At 51.2% G+C, this 18,570-nt stretch overlaps 1 protein-coding gene across 1 annotated transcript; it reads left to right on the top strand.

The window, feature by feature from the left end:
• Positions 1 to 7,117: 7,117 nt before the first annotated feature.
• Ap2s1 (adaptor related protein complex 2 subunit sigma 1) lies at positions 7,118 to 18,148 on the top strand. Its single transcript, XM_028854937.2, has 5 exons — positions 7,118 to 7,242; positions 12,237 to 12,386; positions 16,321 to 16,434; positions 17,504 to 17,563; positions 17,756 to 18,148. The coding sequence occupies exons 1-5, from the start codon at positions 7,240 to 7,242 to the stop codon at positions 17,855 to 17,857; spliced, it is 429 nt and encodes a 142-aa protein (XP_028710770.1). The 5' UTR covers positions 7,118 to 7,239; the 3' UTR covers positions 17,858 to 18,148.
• The last annotated feature ends 422 nt before the right edge of the window (positions 18,149 to 18,570 follow it).

Below are 18,570 nucleotides of genomic sequence, written 5' to 3'. Positions count from 1 at the left end.
GTCTCCAGAGAAATAGACAGACTAGGAATTTACAGTGGGAGTGTATAACTTCTGAGTGGATGGATGGTGAATGAATGTGTGCATGCTTGTAATGGCCCCACCGACCTGTGGCTGCAGGATCTGACTGGGCTCCAACCTGGGCTTCTGCTGAGGTTGGCTCACCTAAATGGGCAATTACCTTCCATGATAGGAGGCGACCAAGCATGGGGATATATGTGTGATCCTAAGTAAGACCTCTTAAATATGGGGGAGGCAGATGGAAGGAAAGACAGACATCTGCTTGAGGTGGAAACTAATCTTCTCTCTACCTCACTCTATTCACCACAGGGGCAGCACATATAACCTCCCCCCTCCCCAGACTTCTAGTTAGGGAACTCTTCTTGTCCTGGGATCTGCACAGCCCTGAAGCAGGACCCACGCAGTCTTGCAAAGATTGTTAAGCCTGAAGGCACCAAGGAAGCATCCTCACTAGCAATCCCCAGAGGATGAAGTTTTGCATGTGATGCTGCCAGTACCACAGGAAACTGAGGCAGTCACAAGACCACTTAATCCTGACCCTCAAAAGGCTTCTGCCCCCATCCCATGCTCACCAGCCTTGACCACAGGCCATCTCTGCCAGACTCCGGTGGACTGCATTCTAGGGACTGGTCCATTCCCCTGTGTCCACTAAGGGAAATGTCAAGGCCTTCCCTTCATCAAGAAGATGGTAACTATGTCACCCAGCAACATGCTTACCGGAAGAGGAAGGAGGGCCCCTCCATGATTGTGAAGAAACTATAGAAGAGATTGTCTCCTCACTGTGGGGGGAAATGTCTGAGCTCACTTCCAGGTTTGAAAGCCCACCAATTCCTGAGCTTGAAAACCTACCAATCCCTGAGTTCAAAAACTCACCAACCTATGAGCTCAGAAAAACCCACCAATCTGTAGTTTGGTTATTTTTTTTTTTAACTCTTTGGGGGCCTGCCACCCAGCTCCCAAATAAATACACAGAGGCTTATTCTTACTTATGAATGCCCAGCCTTAGCTTGGCTTGCTCCTAGCCAGCTTTTCTAACTTAAATTATCCCATTTCTCTTTAACTATGTTTTGCCTCTGGGCTTTTTACCTTTCTTTATTCTATGTGTCTTTCTTTCCTTCTTACTCTGTAGCTGGCTGTGTGGCTGGCCCCTGGTGTCCTCCTCTCCTCCTTTTCTTGCTCCTCACTCCTCTTTCTTCTAAGCCTAGATTTCTTCTATTTATTTTCTCTGCCTGGCAGCCCTACCTATTTCTCTCTCCTGTCTTACTATTGGCCAGTCTGCTCTTTATTAGACCAATCAGGTGTTTTAGGCAACAAAGTAACACAGCTTTACAGAGTTAAACAAATGCAACATAACAGAATCCAACACATCTTTGCAGCATTAAACAAATATTCCACAGAAGAAACAAATGTAACTCATCTTAAACTAATATTCCACAGAATCAATCCCTCAGCTCAAAGCCCACCAATCCCTGTGTTAAAAATAATAAGTGGTGCTGGTTACCATGCATAAAGGTCATGAGGCACAAGCCACGACAAAACCCAGTATCAGAGCTTTATCAGGGGGAGGGTCAAAAGAACAAGGCCTGGGGAGAAGCAAGTGCAGAGTGTAGAGAGAAAAAACAGATAAGAGATAGTGGGGGGGGGTGCAGAATAGAAAGGAGGAGGAGTCTGTGTCCAGCTTTTCAAGGGTTCCCGAGCACATGCACAGGCTGGCTTTACGCAGCTACACCACGCAGCTGTTGATTGTGTGACCACGTAACCACCAGTACACAGGGATGACGTCAGACGCAAGACACCTTGCTTATCTCCTGAACTGCACATGTGCGGTCATGCAGCTGGAGTGGGGGCAGAATCCTAACACCCTGGGCTTGGCCCAAGCTCAGGACTTGAAATCCTACCCTGGAAATCTCTGCCCCCAAGAAACCCCTTATAAGCGCAATTCCCTGCTGCTTCCTCCACCCTTTTGTGTCTTTCACAATAAATCTCTTGTGTGAGGTTTGTTGTGCAGTGTGATTTTGGTAATCCTTGGCCAGGAGGCCTTTCCCCTCAGAGCTGCAACACTTACGCTCATGGTCAGACCTAAAGGATTAGCGGCTCCCCAATTCAGGTATGGAACCTTTTACTGATGAGAGCTGAAGCCTACGACGGGGGAATAGCTCCTCACACATCAAGAGACTCAAACCAACAATATATCAAGGAAGGGGACTGCTTGCCTCAGGGGACCAAGAAGTCAAAAAGAGAATCCAGTCCTCCAGCTCGGAGAAGCTGTCTGGGCTCCCCTGGCTCTGGCAGTGAAACACTACCAGGCTCACACAAAGAGCCGAGGTCTAGTCCATGAGGACATAGCTCCAAAGTCTCCTCTCATTACCCCCAGAACTCCCCTCATATAGACCAGAAAAGGAGAAAAACAAACAAAAATTGATGTGGGCCAGTGAGATGGCTCAGTGAGTCAAGTTCCTACTGCCGAGCCTGATGACCTGAGTCTGAGTCCCAGGACCAGCTGGAGGAAAGAGAGAATCAATGCTCACAGGTTGTTTTCTGACCTCCACATGAACACTGTAACGTGCCCATTCACCCCCCCCACACACACACTCAATAAATAAATAAATAAGTTTAAATGTAAAAAACAAAACAAAACACAAAAACCTGGTAACAGGGCTACTAAAAATCAGGAGGGCTGTCTGAATACCACTGATAGAAAATAATAATAACCACAGCAACCCCAGCTCCCAACCTAGTCTGACAAGCTCACACAGCAACCCGTCTGGGGAAAACCGCCCTATGAGAACTGTTGCAAGAAGCTGATTATGGTGGCCCTCTTGATCTCAGCACTTGGGAGGCCAGCCTAGGCTCCAGAGAGAGTTGGGGTTCTGGAACAACCAGGGCTGTCTGGAAAACGAACAACGAGAAGAAATGTTGCAGATATATTTGGGGGTCCCGAGGTTGCCAACAATGACCCAATAAGCTAACAAGGACTATCTGCACCGTGCTCAGCATAATCCCAAGCAGGGACCCAGGGACCCATGTCAACACAAAAACTAGAGTCCTACACATTTAAACATCTAGAAGTGTTCTTAATGACGTTGAACCCAACAGAAGGGACCAATAGTTGCTGCTTGTGATGTGTGCATTCTCAGGCTGGGTAGAATCCTCTCCTTCCTGCACAGAGAATTAACTTGGAACTTGTGCACATGCTACCACCCCCAACTTTTAGGCATGGTCGTGAAAATAAGTAAGACTTTTAAAATGACACTGGCCAGGGGCTGGAGAGATGGCTCAGAGGTTAAGAGCACTGGCTGCTCTTCCACAGGATCTGAGTTCAATTCCCAGCAACCACATGGTGACCCACAAACATCTATAGTGGGATCTGATGCCCTCTTCTGGCAAAAGTTGTACATGCAGATAGAGCACACATGCATAAAATTAAAAAAAAAAAAAAAAATGGCACCGGCCAAACGTTGCCCAGAAACAGATCTCCCTTGATCAGAAGTTCTGCCACCTATACTATTTGGGGTGCACTGTGCGCCCTGTAAGTGTGGTTACTCTCCTTTTGAAATAATGCTTGGCCCCTTCACCACTTCCACTGCTCCCAAAGGATTCAGGGAACCTCTGAGAGGATGGACACACCTGCCTCCAGTGTTGTTTTTGGTTTTGTTTGTTTTATTTTGAGACAGCGTTTCTCTGGCCATCCTGGAACTCACCCTGTAGACCGGGCTGGCCTCAAACTCACAGAGATCCACCTGCCTCTGCCTCCCGGGTGCAGGGATGAAAAGCTTGGCCACACCCACTGCCTGGCTTCCAGCGGTCCTTGAAAGACTTAGCTGACATTGTACAGCAAGGTCGAAGGTGACAAGCTATGGACAGAGCACAAGGCTGTTGTGGACCCAAGCCAGGAGTGCACCACGAGAGCTGAGCCTCTCAAAATGACTTCAGGATGGAGGCTCAGCTTCTCCTCTGCTCCCTGGTGTCCGTCCTGATCCCGTAGATACACATCTGAGCCAGTTTCCCAACCTTGTCCCAGGGCAGCTCCCGTTCCTGGACACCCACAATATAATGCACCATTTCCCCAGAGGGTTTTTTTTTTTTCTGCCTTATCTCCTTTGGGTGGTACTACTTGAGAATAGGCCAACCATGGATCATCCCCCAGACCTCATCATGCTGTGATGGAACTAACCCCACCAAGAATGCCAATGATGATTCATTTTGGAGATGGCCCCAGCCAGCGACAGCCTAAGGACGAGGGGCTAGAGGGCAAAACGATTGTGAGGAAACCTATTGGTGTTACCTTAAATACTGGCCATGTGTGGACTTTGCCGTGAAAGGGAGCTCCCACAGAGGGACAAGGAATTAAGGATATAATGGGTCATTGTGAGGGGAGCCTGGGAGGAATAATATGGGAACTGACCGTAGAGAAACCCTTCATGTGGGAAAGCTGTGTCTAAAAATATTGGCTTTTGTAAATGCCAGTCACGAGTTCCTGAACCTAACAGACCTATCTCTAGGTCAAGCCTGCTGAATGTGCTTGTGTGAAGGACAGGATACCTATACTGGGGTAGGAACGACTAACCAAAGCCAGACTAATAACACAAAAGAGCATATTTAACTGGACTACCTGCTCAGGTCACAGGAGAAGGTCAATGTGTGGGGAATGAAGGGGACTGTAACAGCCTAGTTAAAAAAGCTGTAGCTCAGCTGGGTGGTGGTGGTAGTGAATGCCTTTAATCCCAGCACTCGGGAGGCAGAGGCAGGCGGATCTCTGTGAGTTCAAGGCCAGCCTGGTCTACAAAGTGAGTTCCAAGACAGCCAAGCCTGTCTCAAAAAAAAAAAAAAGAAAAAAGAAAAAAGAAAAAAAAAGCAGTAGCTCCTAATGGTACATACCTCACCTGCCCCTAAGGTGTCTACACCTGCTACCCAGGAGACAGATGCAGACCAGTACCCTACTTAGATGTGCTCCCAGGAATCGAGGTCCAGCAATACTTACATCCCTGAGAGACAAGAAATAAAAGAACTCCTGTACTTTTAGCAGTCCTGCTAGGAACGGCCCTGATGGGGCCCGTGGTGACCGGTTCCGCAGCAATAGGCATCCAGCAAGTTCCGCTCAGCCAGGTCCCTACTCAGATCAAAGATTGACCATTGCTCAGGAAAGCCTAGACACTCTCCAGAATCAGAGAAATTCTTGGGTGGCAATGTTTCTCCAAACTGTAGAGGATTAGATTTGATTACCACCAAAGAGGAAGGCATATCCATGGTTTTAAATGAAGAATACTGTTTTATGCTAATTAATCAGAAATAGTACAAGAAAATGCCAAAATTTTTAGAAAGGATTAAGGCAAGAGGTACAAATGAGAGCCTCTGGAGTACAATATGGACAACATGGGGACCTTGGCTGACTCTGCTGCGGGACCTCTTAAGATGATAATGCAAGGACTTATATTAGGACCATGCGTCTTAACCACCCTTTCCAGGTTCATCAGAACCGGAATGAAAGCGATAAATCCATGACACGCCAGGAGTAGCAACCCATTTCTTCAGGATCGGTTCACAGGTCCTAAGGAGCTAAAGAGAGCATGCAGTAGAAAAAGGCAGAAAAGGCCAATTATGCGATATTGATTTATCAGCTTATTCAGTGATCTGCTCAAGTCACTGCTTGCACTGCCTATTGGCCCAGCGTGACTTGTCACCTGGAGCAGAATGTTCTAGAGAAACAGCTGAAAAGATGGGTCGTTGCCCTGCCATAGAGGCCACAATCACTTCTGTAAAATCTCGCTTGTCTGCCCCACCTGTGGTTTTAGAGTATCAGGTGAGAATACAAACTGGACTGGGGATTGAAGCCCGAGGAACTACCCTGGCTCCAGTCTACCAGGGACTTCTCTTCCACCGCCACTGGTGTCTGGGTGCTTATTCCAGAAAGAGTCCCACATGAAAGGATTGTTTCCCTTACTTTTCTCTCCTTCCTGCATGAGTTCTGGAGACTGAACTCAGGTTGTCAGGCTTGGCAGCAGGGGTCTTCATCCATTCACCCATCTCTCTAGTGCTGTTTTTAGATTTTTGAGACAAACTCTGACTCTATAGGTCAGGCTAGCCTGAGAGTCAGCATATACCTCAGGAGAGCCTCAAATCCATAGCAATACACTTCAGTGGAGTTATAGACACACATCACTGTCTGGCCAGGTTGTTGATTTTATGTATATAGTGTTATTTATATTTATGAGGAAGGTTATGTCAGAGCTACATCCCTAACCTCGTTTATTTTTAATAGAATACTGCATGAGCATAGAAAGACAGTTACATTTTTAGGTTCACAATGTGATTTTTTTATTTAAAACTACTATTCTTGCTGGTCAGTGGTGGCCCAGGCCTTTAATTCCAACATTTGGGAAACAGAGGCAGGCAGATCACAGAGAAAACCTTTCTTGAAAAGCCAAAACCAAACCAAACTAAAAAAGCCGGGCAGTGATGGCACAAGCCTTTAATTCCAGCATTTGTGAGGCAGAGGCAGGTGGATCTCTGAGTTTGAGGCCAGCCTGGTCTACAGAGTGAGTTCCAGGACTGTTACAGAGAAAAAAACCTGGTTTTTTTTTTTTTTTTTTTTTTTTTGGCGGGGGTGGGGGGTGAGGGGGGGTGGGGGGGAGGTGTTGCGGGGGCGAGTAGAGAAAGGACATGAAAGTAGGAGGACTTTGGGGAAGTAGGGGTTTTGGTGGGAGGAGAAGGGAGTAAAAGAAGGTAATGGGGGAATATTATCAAAGTTCATTATATATGTATGAAATTGTAAAATTAAAAAAAAAAAAAACTCAAAAGAAAAAAACTACTCTTCCCAGCATGCCCTCGGGAGGGAGCTTTGGAATGGGGGTGTGGGTAGCACTAGAACCACATTTCCCGAAATGCATCTCCCATTTCGCCCTCTTTTAGCCTATGGGAATTGTCGTTATACAGAGACCTTCATTCACAAAGTCCAGCATGCATTTGGAGGCTGGCTTTCCTGGCTTTCTGGATAGGAAAAGGGCAACCGCAGAGCATGTTGGGAAGGCGTCCCGACCGGGGCGACCCTTACTCGCCAACGCATGCGTTTAAACTACAACTCCCAGAGGGCCGTGCATGAGGAGGAAGGCGGGTTCTCCTGCCGGAAGTCAGCTATAGCCCTGGGCCCCACAACTGCAGGCAGAGCCGGAGCCGCCCAGTTTCCGCGGGACCCGGGCCTCTGGGGTCCGGACAGGGGTCGCCATGGTAACGAGGGGAGCGTCGTACCGGGTTCGGGCTGGAAGGGAGGGTCCACGCACGGACCGCGGAGTTTCGATTCGGAGCTGACAGGCTTCCTCCTGCCGTGGATGGGCCGGGCCGGGCGCAGGCTCCCGGGCTTGGGGTCGGAAAGGCAGATCAGGGCCTCGATGCTGCACGGCGGGGTGTACTTGGGGTTCCAAGCCAGAGGACGTGGAGGGGAAGGGGTCTCCAGGGGAGGGACTGCCCTGGTGGGAGACATTTGGGGGGAGATTTTGAAACCCCAGAGGCGGGAGAAGACATTGGAGATGAGGAGGAGATAATGGAGGAGAACTAGAGATTCTACAAGAGTGGGTAGGGAGGCTTCCTTATGGGAAGGGAGGAGCTGGCTTTAGGGAGCACAAGTGTTGGGACAAGTCGGATATGGCCAGGGGGAGAGACTCTCTCAAGGGAGGAAGAGGACCCTGGAGACCGGAAGTCGTCCTCCCACCCCCCACCCCACCCCCGTAGGATGTAGGGTTAGGTTGCTGCAAAAGGAGAGAGGACTGTGGAAGTTGAGAGTGGATTCTAGAAGAGAATGGGGAGCAGCTGAACAGAACTTTCCATAGAGGAGAGGTCTGGGTGGGTGCAAAATAGGCTTGGAGACTTGACATTTGAGGTGGGGGAGAACTTTGGGAGAGGGCCTGAGCACTGGATTTAGGGGGAACTTCCACCTCCAAGATGGGTCCTTTGGACGGGGACGTGGGAAAGAAGGGAAATGGTATAGGGGGGATGTCAGAACAGGAAATGAGTCTTTGCCCAAAGAGTAGGGGACTTGGAGGCGCAATGATCTTTGTAACAAGGAAAGGGAGGAGGGATGCTTGTAATGAAGGCTGGAAGAAGCTTCATGGAGAGGGGCCAAAGGGGAGGAGATGGAGGTTAGGGAACATCCGGGGAGGTGGTTGGGAGGCTCTCTGGGGTGGGGGATACAGGGTCAAGGGGCTTCTCAGATGTGTTCCCAGGGATGGAATGATTAATGATTCTCACGTAGCGGGTAAGGACACGGGGCTCACCTCGGCCCTGCCCTCCAGCTGCTCTTCCCATAGGCGCCTGGACCTGGCTCTGCCTTAGCCTGCCTGTTGTGCGCGCCCACCCCTTTCCTCTCTGGGCTGCCCAGAACTGGGTTTCCCTGGCTCAGCAGAAGGAGTTCTTAGAAGGAGCGTGTAACATCCTGTTCCCGTTTCTCTGCTTAGGTTGGGTAAGGCGGATAGATTGAGTGAAGAATGAGGCTCAGGGAAGACAGTGAAAGCCCGTAAAGAATCCAGGGCTCAGGGTACAGACTTTGAGCGGCTAGCTCTGCTTTCTGGTTGTGATACCTGCTTTCTCTGGGCCTTAGCTTTATCATCTGTAAAATGGGCGGGAGCATGCCTGTCTAGGATAGATAGGGCTCAAAGCCAGGCTTCCCAGCAGGGAAACTTTGAAACATGCTGAGGATTGAACCTAGGGTCTTGGGCATGCTGCATAAATATTTTGCCCTCAGCTAAATCTACACCCTTGTGGTTTCTCTCTCCCTCCTTCGTTTCTGTTCCTCCCTCTGCTCATTCTCTCTCCCTTTTTTTCAGTTGAGGATGGAACCCAGGGCCTTGTGCATGGTAGTCAAGTACCCTGCCACTGAGCTACACGTCAGCCCATTCTTGTGCTCTATTTACTTTACATCATGTGTGTGGAGGTCACCAGCAACCTGCAGGAGGCAGAGCTTTCCTTTTACCGTGTGGGTCCTAGGGATCACACTCAGGTCTTCAGGCTTGTAGACCCGTACCCACTGAACCATCTCACTGGCATCAGCTTTCATTACAGATGGTTGTGAGCCACCCTGTGGGTGCTGGGAATTGAACTCAGGACCTCTGGAAGAGCAGCCAGTGCTCTTAACCTCTGAGCCATCTCTCAGCTCTCCTCCCCTTTTTTATTTTTCATTTTGAGACAAGGTGTTACATGTAGCCGAGGCTGCCCTTGAACTCCCAACTTCCCTGACCTAGCCTTCTCGGTAGCTGCGATTACAGATGTATATCACTATCTGGCTTGGACATGAGTTCCTGAAAGTGAAATGACCACACGCCTTTTAATGCTAGTAAGAGGTTGGGGTTTTATGATGTGTGGTACATGGTAGCCGTGTGCTGCACCTCTCATAGGTGTTACGCTGTTCATTACTCTAACGAAGGGGGGAATCCCATTATGCCCATTACACAGAAGGGGAAGCTGAGGCCCACAGAGGTTAAGTGGTCCGCCCATGAGCATACAGCCACCGCCTGATAGTACTAGGATGCTTCCTAGCTCGGGAGTGTGTGCTCTTAGCTATGTGACTGAATGCTAATTTTACGGAAGACTCGGTGGGTACTGGGCACGGTGCTAAGCACTTGTGGCTTCAAGTCCCCCGGTTGTTGTCTTGTTTTCCGTGGTACTGGGGATTGAGCCCCAGGCCTTGAGCATGCTAAGCAAGCACTCTACCTCTATTTTCAGACAGGGTCTCACCAAGTGGCCTAGGCAGGATTTGAACTTGTGATCCTCTTGCCTCAGCCTCCCAAAAAGCTGGGATGACAGGCCTGTGCCACCAAGTCCAACCTGACTTACCTTTCAGAATTGCCCTGTGACTGGTGACCTAACATTTTGGGACCTTAGTAACCATCTTCTGAGCCAGACAGAAAATAGTCAGGCTGACACAGAGCGTGTGTGTGGTTTGAGCCATGGGTGGATGTCACACAGAGTTTACTGCTCACAGTACGCTGAGGACCCCCGAGCAGTTATTGTACTTAAACGTCGAGGCTCACTTGCGCTCCCTTAAGTTCCAGGTTTGCCTGGATAACGGTGAGTTCCAGGCCACTCTTGGCAAAATGAGAGGCGGAAAGTGGTAACAGTTGTACAGCTGTGAAGGGATTAAGGGACTACCCTAAATTATCCTCAGAGCATTTGAAGGGGTGGAGTTGCGGGTATCTGATTTTGTTTTGTTTTGTTTTTTGAGACCAGGTCTTGTTATGTAGCCTTGGCTGGTCTGGAACTCAGTATGTAGACCAGGCATGCCTCACTCATACTTACACTTTTTCTGCTGCCTCTGCCTCCAGGGTGTTGGGATTCCATCAAGCACCAGTAAAGCCAGCTGGTGTGTGGAATTATGTTTAGTAAGTAGGCTGGAGAAGTGGGTTGGTGGATAGAGCGAGCATTTGCTGCCCAAACCCACGGGGTAAATTGTGATCCTAAGCTGAGCATGGTAGTTCAGCTGCAGTCCCAGGACCAGGAAGGCAGAGTCAGAAGGACCCTGGGGCTATGGCCAGCCAAGTGGGAGAGCTACAGGTCCGGTGAATGACTCCAGGTATGCAGCCGAAAGACAAGGAATGCACACCTAGAGACGCGTACAATGTTTCTCTAGTCCAAGGTGGAGAACAACCTTGAATGTATGGCGTACATACATGCAAACAGGTGAGCAAGCGGCCACCGGGGCCCACACGGGTAATCTCTGAGCTTTGAGAGGCTAAGACTGGGGGGCTGCCCCAAGTCCCAAGTCAACCTAGGCTGCACAGGGGACCCTGTCTTAAAAAACAACAACAAAAACAAACAAGCAAACAAACAGAAAAGCAAGGGCTGGAAGGATGGCCCAATGGCTAAGAGCACCGACTGCTCCTGCCGAGGATCCGAGTTTGGTTCCCAGCACCCACGTCAGGTGGCTCCCAACTACCTATAACTCCAGCTCCAAAGGATCTGATGCTTCTGGTCTCTGTGGGCACCTGCACTCAAGCGGACATACGAACACAGAGAACAAGAACCAGCTGAGCTCTGTTGCACACCTGTAATCTCAGTATTTGAGAAGTGGCGGTAAGAGGAGCAGGAGTTCAAGGTCTACTTAACTTTATAGTAAGTTTGAGGCTAGCCTGGGCTATGCAAGACCTGTCTTAAAAAAGAAAAAAAAAAAAAGCATATGTAGTAGGAACTCAGACACAAGAAGTCTTTTGTTTTCAAGATTTATTTATTTATGCATAGGAGTGCTCTATTTGCACGTATGCCTGAATGACAGAAGAGGGCATCAAATCCCATTACAGATGGTTGTGAGCCACCATGTGGTTGTCAAGGAATTGAACTCAGGACCTCTGGAGGAGCAGCCAGTGTTCTCAACCACTAAGCCATTTCTCTGGTCCCCAGACACACAAGGACATAATACAAGCATTGTTGAGTACCTATTTAGCCATCATTGAGCTTTGTTAATAACTTGTAGCTCGGTAGTAATGCCTATCATCCCCTGCTGGGGACATGACTCAGTGGTAGAACCCCTGCCTAGAATCCCCCAGTGAGGGCCTGGGGGTGTGGCTCAGTGGTAGAGCCCCTGCCTAGAATCCCCCAGTGAGGGCCTGGGGGTGTGGCTCAGTGGTAGAGCCACTGCCTAGAATCCCCCAGTGAGGGCCTGGGGGTGTAGCTCTGTGGTAGAGCCCCTGCCTAGAATCCCCCAGTGAGGGGCTGGGGTGTGGCTCAGTGGTAGAGCCCCTGCCTAGAATCCCCCAGTGAGGGGCTGGGGTGTGTCTCAGTGGTAGAGCCCCTGCCTAGAATCCCCCAGTGAGGGGCTGGGGTGTGTCTCAGTGGTAGAGCCCCTGCCTAGAATCCCCCAGTGAGAGGCTGGGGTGTTGCTCAGTGGTAGAGCCCCTGCCTGTCTTGCACAAGGCCTGGGGTGCTTCCCAAGCACTATAAACCACCCCCATCTCTGATAAGATGAGGCATCTTGGGAAATGTGATTTGAAGGTGAGGAAGTAGTTTCCGAGATGCATATAAGATAAACTGAAGCCTGAGACTTGGTCAGATGCTCAATGGAAGAAGGGTTGCAGGGATCTGGATCAAGCCCATGTCCCTCGTGGCCCAGCAGGGCCCAGGGAGGCAGTCATGGAAAGCTGGCTGTGGGGAGACCCGCCATCTTTCCTATGGGGTGTCTGGTGGTACCCACCCTGAGCTGTGGCCCTGCCTCTCACTTCCTCCCCTCCTTGCTCTAGATCCGCTTCATCCTCATCCAGAACCGGGCGGGCAAGACACGCCTGGCCAAGTGGTACATGCAGTTTGATGATGATGAGAAACAGAAGCTGATCGAGGAGGTACACGCCGTGGTCACCGTCAGGGATGCCAAGCACACCAACTTTGTGGAGGTGACTGACACCCTTCCCATTCCTCTTTCCTACTTCCCTGGCCCCTCTGCCTCCTCCTGCCTCTAATAGCAGCACAGCCCATGACCTCCTCTCCTCCATTCATCCACTCCGCGTGCCGTTAGCTCCTTCTCTTTTTCAGGGGTTGGGAGGATGGCTCAGTGAGTAAAGCGTTTGTTACGTAGCACGAGGAGTTGAATTTGGATCCTCAACACCCACAAACTTCGTTCAGGTGACTTCAGCCAAGATAGAAAGGGCTGAGGGAGTAGAAGGAGATGTTTTCAGAGCAATGAACATTCCAAGCCTCGGGGGAGAGTGGCCAGTGTGAAGGCCCTGAGGCAGAAGCACAGGTGGAGAGTTCCAGGATGAGCTGACAGGGAGAATCAGTGTGGCTGAGATCCTGAGCCACAGAAGGGTTTCGACACAGGACATGGGTTGGCACAAGCTTCCAGGATCTCCCATGGGTTTGGGTATTGTTTATTTATTATTGTAGGAGAGAGCAGGAATGCCATGGAGTATATGTGTTTGGAGGTCTGAAGACAACTTGTGAAGTCATTTTCTCCTTCTGCCTTATGGACTGAGGAGCCAGGCTTTCGAAGTGCCTTTACCTGCTGGCCATCTTTTAGTTTTAGCTATGAGTTTCTGTTGTTTTTCTGTTTGTTTGGTTGATTGGTTTTGGTTTTTTCAAGACAGGGTTTTTCTGTGTAGCTTTGGAGTCTGTTCTAGAACTCATTCTGTAGACTAGGCTAGCCTCAGAAATCTGCCTGCCTCTGCCTCCCAAGTGCTCGGATTAAAGGTGTGCACCGCCACCGCCGAGCTTGTTTGTTTTTTAAACATGTGCCTCCAGCCTGCCTCAAACTCACTATCTAGCTGAGAATGGCCTTGAATTTCTAATTCTCCTGCCTCTACCTCCCAAATGTTTGGATTACCTTGGTTTTGCTTTTTGAGACAGGGTCTCACTCTAGCGCAGGCTAGCCTGAAACTCACTGTGTGGTCCAGACTTGCTTTGAACTTGAAGCATTCCTCCAGCCTCAGTCTCCTTGGTGCTGGGATTGCAGGCCTGTCCCAGCACACCTGGTTAGAGTCCCCCTCAGGGAGCAAGAGCAGAGGCAGGAGCCCCTCGATGTGGTAGCAGTGGGATACTGCAGAGGGATGCCAGTGAGGAGCCAGCATCACGGAGGGGGGGGCTCTCTTTGAGCTCCCAGCTGGACAGCTTTGTTCTTCTAAGGTACAAGCCCCCCCAAAAGAGTAGGTTGGGGGTGCAGAGCAGGAGGGAGGTTTTGGGAGGGAGTGACAGTCACCAGTAAGGGAGAGGCTGGGGAGGGGAATAGAAATAAAGTGCCGGCGTTGGAGATCTCCGGGCTCGGGGACCCACCGGGACAGTGAGGAGGCCAACACCAATGCCACTCCATCTCATTCCAAGTCCTCACGTCTACGGACAGCTCAGGAGCCCATTGCACTTTGAGTCTGTTAGAGAAGCTGAGCGTGACCCGTGGTGTCCCTGGGGCCACCTCGTGTTGGGCTACCACTGAGCAGCTGCATTGAGGTCATCCACATCCTAATTCCTGAGAGGAGTGTGTGACACTACATGGCAAGGGGGGACATGGCCAATTAATTTAAGAGCCTTGGTGGATACTAGGCCTGGTAGCTCACACCGTTGATACCAGCACTGAGGAGGCAGGAGCAGGCAGACCTCTGTGAGTTCAAGGCCAGCCTGGTCCACATAGAGAGTTCCTGGCCGGCCAGAGCTACACATTGAAACCCTGTCTCAAAAAAAAAAAAAGTTTCATGGCAGGCTGAGGATATAGCTCAGTTGGGAAAGTGTTTGCCTAGAGTGCGTGAAGTGCTGCGCTCAAACCAGAACCACATGACATGGGCGTGGTAACATATGCCTGTAACCCTAGCACTTGAGAAGCAGAGGTTAAGGAGACTGAAGTCATCCTCAGCTACATAGTGAGTTTAAATCCAAGATAGGCTACATAGACACTGTCCTTCCCCCAAACCTCCTTCAAAAGTGTATGCCTACGACCCCAGCCCTGAGCTGCATGCCTGTGACCCCAGCCCTGGGCTGCATGCCTGCGACCCAGGCGCTGAATTCTTGTGTGTGTGTGTGTGTGTGTGTGTTTGTGGCAGGGCAGGGTGTGGAGGCTGAGGTCAGGCTTGAGTGTCATTCCTCAGGAGCTGTCTACCTTGTGTCTTGAGATAGGATCTCACTGAGGCCTGGGACTCACTGGTTAGTCTAATCCCCCCTGTCTCAGCCTCACCAGCACTGGGAGTAAAGCATGTGGTGCCTTTTTTATTGCGTAGTGAGCCCTTTATGGATGAGCTGTTCCCAACACCTTTTTCCCTTTAGACATAGTCTCACTGTAGTCCTGGCTACCTCCAACCCTGACAATCTCCTGTCTTTGCCTCCAAGATGACGGTTTTCCCCACACTTGGGAAGCTGAGGTGGAAAGATCAGGAAAATGTTGAAGCTAGTCTTGTCTGTATATAAAGATATAGCTAGAGTTATATAGAGAAACTGTGTCTCAAAAAATAATAAATCATAAAAAGGATGAGTTGAGCTGAAGAGTAAATATTCCAGGACCCACAAAATGTGTAGTTCCCCACAGTTACCACCAGGTGGTGCTCCACACACATCCAAGAGAACCAGGGTTTGCCTAAACCAGCCACGCCAGTGCACACATCCGTGTATGTCTGTCAGCAGTGCACGGCTCCCTTTGTATTTTCACTGTGCTGAGGCCAGAACCCAGGGCCTGCTGCATGCTAGGCAGGGGCTCAACCACTGAGCCACACCTCTACCCCTCACTGGGGGATTCTAGGCAGGGGCTCTACCACTGAGCCACACCCCAGCCCCTCAATGGGGTATTCTAGGCAGGGGCTCTACCACTAAGCCACACCCCAGCCCTCACTGGGGGATTCTAGGCAGGGGCTCTACCACTGAGCCACACCCCATCCCCTCACTGGGGGATTCTAGGCAGGGGCTCTACCACTGAGCCACACCCCCAGCCCCTGTCCATCTCTTTATTAGTATACATGCTAATTAGTACACAGAATTAAGTCCACCCTCAGCACGGGTGTCTAGTCTGCAAGCCCTGGAGCATTGTTCTAATATTTACAATGTGTCGGTTGAACTTCTGTTACCTGAAACTCTAAAATCCAAAATGGCCCCAAATAAGGAACTTGTGTGTCTGTCTGTCTGTCTGTGTTGCCCAGGCTGATCTGAAGTAGCTAGGACTTCAGGGATGCACCGTTACACACAGTCAGCTACACACACAGTCCGCTACACACAGTTCAGAATCTGCAACTTTGGGCCAGGTGTAGTGCTGCACTTCAGTAATTGCAGAACTTGGGAAGTGGAGGCAGGAGGATCAGGAGTTCAAGGCCATCTCAGCTACACAGCCAGTTCAAGTTCAGCCTGGACTACATGATAGATCATGTCTTTAAAAACAAAAAAAAAATCTGGAACTTCATTTCTGCTTTGCATTGAGATAGGGCCCAGACTTTCTTTAAACTTGTGATCCTCCTGCCTCATCCCCTACCCCATCTCACCCGCAGTGCTGGGGTCCCAGCAGCCAGGCTGCATGCAGTCGCTGCCCTGGCTCCTTCACAGTCTGTTCCCTGTGCCTGGAACTCCCCTGCCTGTCTTCCGGCCCTCAGCTCACAGTTCCCTCTGTCAGGAAGCCTCTCTGACTCCCAGGATGAACGGGACTAGGGCCCCACCCTGAACCCCCAAACCCAATCCTGCCAACCCTGAGGATTTCCGTCCCACTGCCTGGGTGAGTGGCCCTCTGCTGGACTGTGAGCCAAAGCCGGCTCCGTCCCTGCTGCCCCTCCCCCAGCCAGGAACAGGGGTGCCTGGGGTCGCACACACAGTGGAACAGCTGGCATCTGGCCCCCTCTGCCAGGCTCAGTCCTGACTCCTTTCTGTCCACAGTTCCGGAACTTCAAGATCATCTACCGACGCTACGCTGGCCTCTACTTCTGCATCTGCGTGGACGTCAACGACAACAATCTGGCCTATCTCGAGGCCATCCATAACTTCGTGGAAGTGAGTCACCCCCCGGAGTGCTGGGGTGGCCACTGGCCCCCTCGTCACCTCCCTCTGTGTACATGGTCTGTCCTTCCAGTCTTCCTCCCCCTCCTTACCTCTCTCACCTACTCCAGCCAACTTCTCTGCCCGTCCCCCAGCAGCTCTGCGTCCGACCTGAGTCATGGTGTGAGTGAGTGTGTCTGCACAGTGGTGGGTGTGCGGAGGTCAGAGACGACATGAGAGTCAGTGCCCCGGCCTGCTCCGGGCTTGGCAGCAGGCGCCTTACCAGCTGAGCCCTCCTGCTGGCCCTCCGCTGCTGTCTGCTCTGTCACTGGGCCCGTCTGCTCTCTCTGATAACTGGTCTGGGGGGGGGGGGTTGGGTAGCGTCTTGTTATGTAGCTCAGGATGGCCCGGATGATCTAGTTAACACAGCTGCCTCTTCCTCCATCCACTGAGGTTTGGTTTTGTTTGTGTGTGTGTGTGTGTTTGTACAAGTGTGACATATATGCCAGTGCCCAAGGACCCAGAAGGCACTGGACCCCCTGGTGTTGGAGTCACAAGTAGTTGTGAGCCACTTGGCGTGGGTGCTGGGAACCAAACTTGAGTCCTAAAAGAGCAACCTTAACCACTGAGCCGTCTCTCCATTGCACACACCCTCGTATAGCCCTGGCTGGCCTCACACTCGGCATATAGCTAGGGGGTGACTTTTAATTCCTGACCTCCTGCCTCTACCTCCCACATGCTAGATTACAGATGTGGTCCTCCAAGTGGGTTTTATGTGGTGTTGGAGACAGAACCCAGGGCTTCATGAATGCAGACAAACCCTGGGCTACATCCTCAGGCCTCCCTGCCCATCTTATTTCACACTTTACTTATTAGTATCATGTGTGTATAATGTCTCTGGTATGTGTGCGCGGGCACACATGTGCCATGGCTCACACGTGGAAGTCAGAGAACAGCTCTCCTACCGTGGGATATAGGATTTGAACTCAGGTTTGCGCAGCAAGCACTGTTACCCAGCAGGTTAGCCATCTCACCAGCCCGTCATGCCTGTCTCTCATCCCTGGCCTTCATCTTCCTCTCTCAGGTGTTAAATGAATATTTCCACAATGTCTGTGAATTGGACCTGGTGTTCAACTTCTACAAGGTAGGCTCTTGGGGAAGTGGGCAAGAGGCAGCCATGGGGGGTGTGGCTGGAGCCACCAGAGATCTGCCTTGGGCCCTCTGATGCTATTTCCCTGCTCAGGGCGTAACCACTTGGCTCCCGAGGGCTGGCTACTGCAGCAGCCAGCCCTTCCTTCCCTGACCCCAGCTCTCCCGGCCTCCCTTCCTTGCCCAGGTTTACACAGTGGTAGATGAGATGTTCCTGGCAGGTGAAATCCGGGAGACCAGCCAGACGAAGGTGCTGAAGCAGCTGCTGATGCTGCAGTCCCTGGAGTGAGGCGGCCTCCGCCCAGCCCGGCCTGCTGGACCAACCTGCCTGCTCACCCCCTGCCAGGCCCGAGGCTCACCCCAGCAGCCCCCTCCCTTCCTCAGCTGCCCCAGAGGAAGGACCCAGCAGGGTCTAGGCCGCATGGGAGGAGGCTGCCACCCACTGCCTCTGGGCCCTCCTTTGATGGCCGAGGCCATCGTGATGTCCCGAGTAACTGTGCCATTGTTGTGTGATGCTGTGAGCGTGCGTGTGTGCAGCCCCCAATAAATCTATGGTCCTGCCTGGCCCGGCTGTCTCTGAGCCCTTGTCCGTCTTCCCTCAGGAAGCCTTGGTCCATCAATGAGTCAGTCAACAACACATCTCATTGGGCTAAGAAAAGCAGGGACACCTAAGCATACTTTAGACATGCTTCTGCCCACAGAGGGCCCCCAAGATTGAGGGGTAACTGGTCTGGACACGAAACACTTGCCCAAAGTCCGCAGTTCCTCGGACCTGACAGCACCGAGAATCTGCAAGCAGTGCCAGGCTTCATAGCCAGCCCTGGGTTATGTTTTGTTTGAGAGATGCCCTTGCTATTAGCTTCACCCGGCATGGCACTCGCCTGCCTCTCCCTCCCAAGTGCTGAGATTAAGGTGTGAGCCACAGGGCCAGCTCAGCCCCTGGATTCTTATCATCGAGAGGAGCCTTGCCTCCGGCCCCCATGGTCAGGGATGGCAGTGTCT

Source organism: Peromyscus leucopus, chromosome 1 (assembly GCF_004664715.2).
Source record: "Peromyscus leucopus breed LL Stock chromosome 1, UCI_PerLeu_2.1, whole genome shotgun sequence".
Lineage (NCBI taxonomy): Eukaryota > Metazoa > Chordata > Mammalia > Rodentia > Cricetidae > Peromyscus > Peromyscus leucopus.
This window is presented reverse-complemented; position numbering and strand designations above follow the sequence as displayed.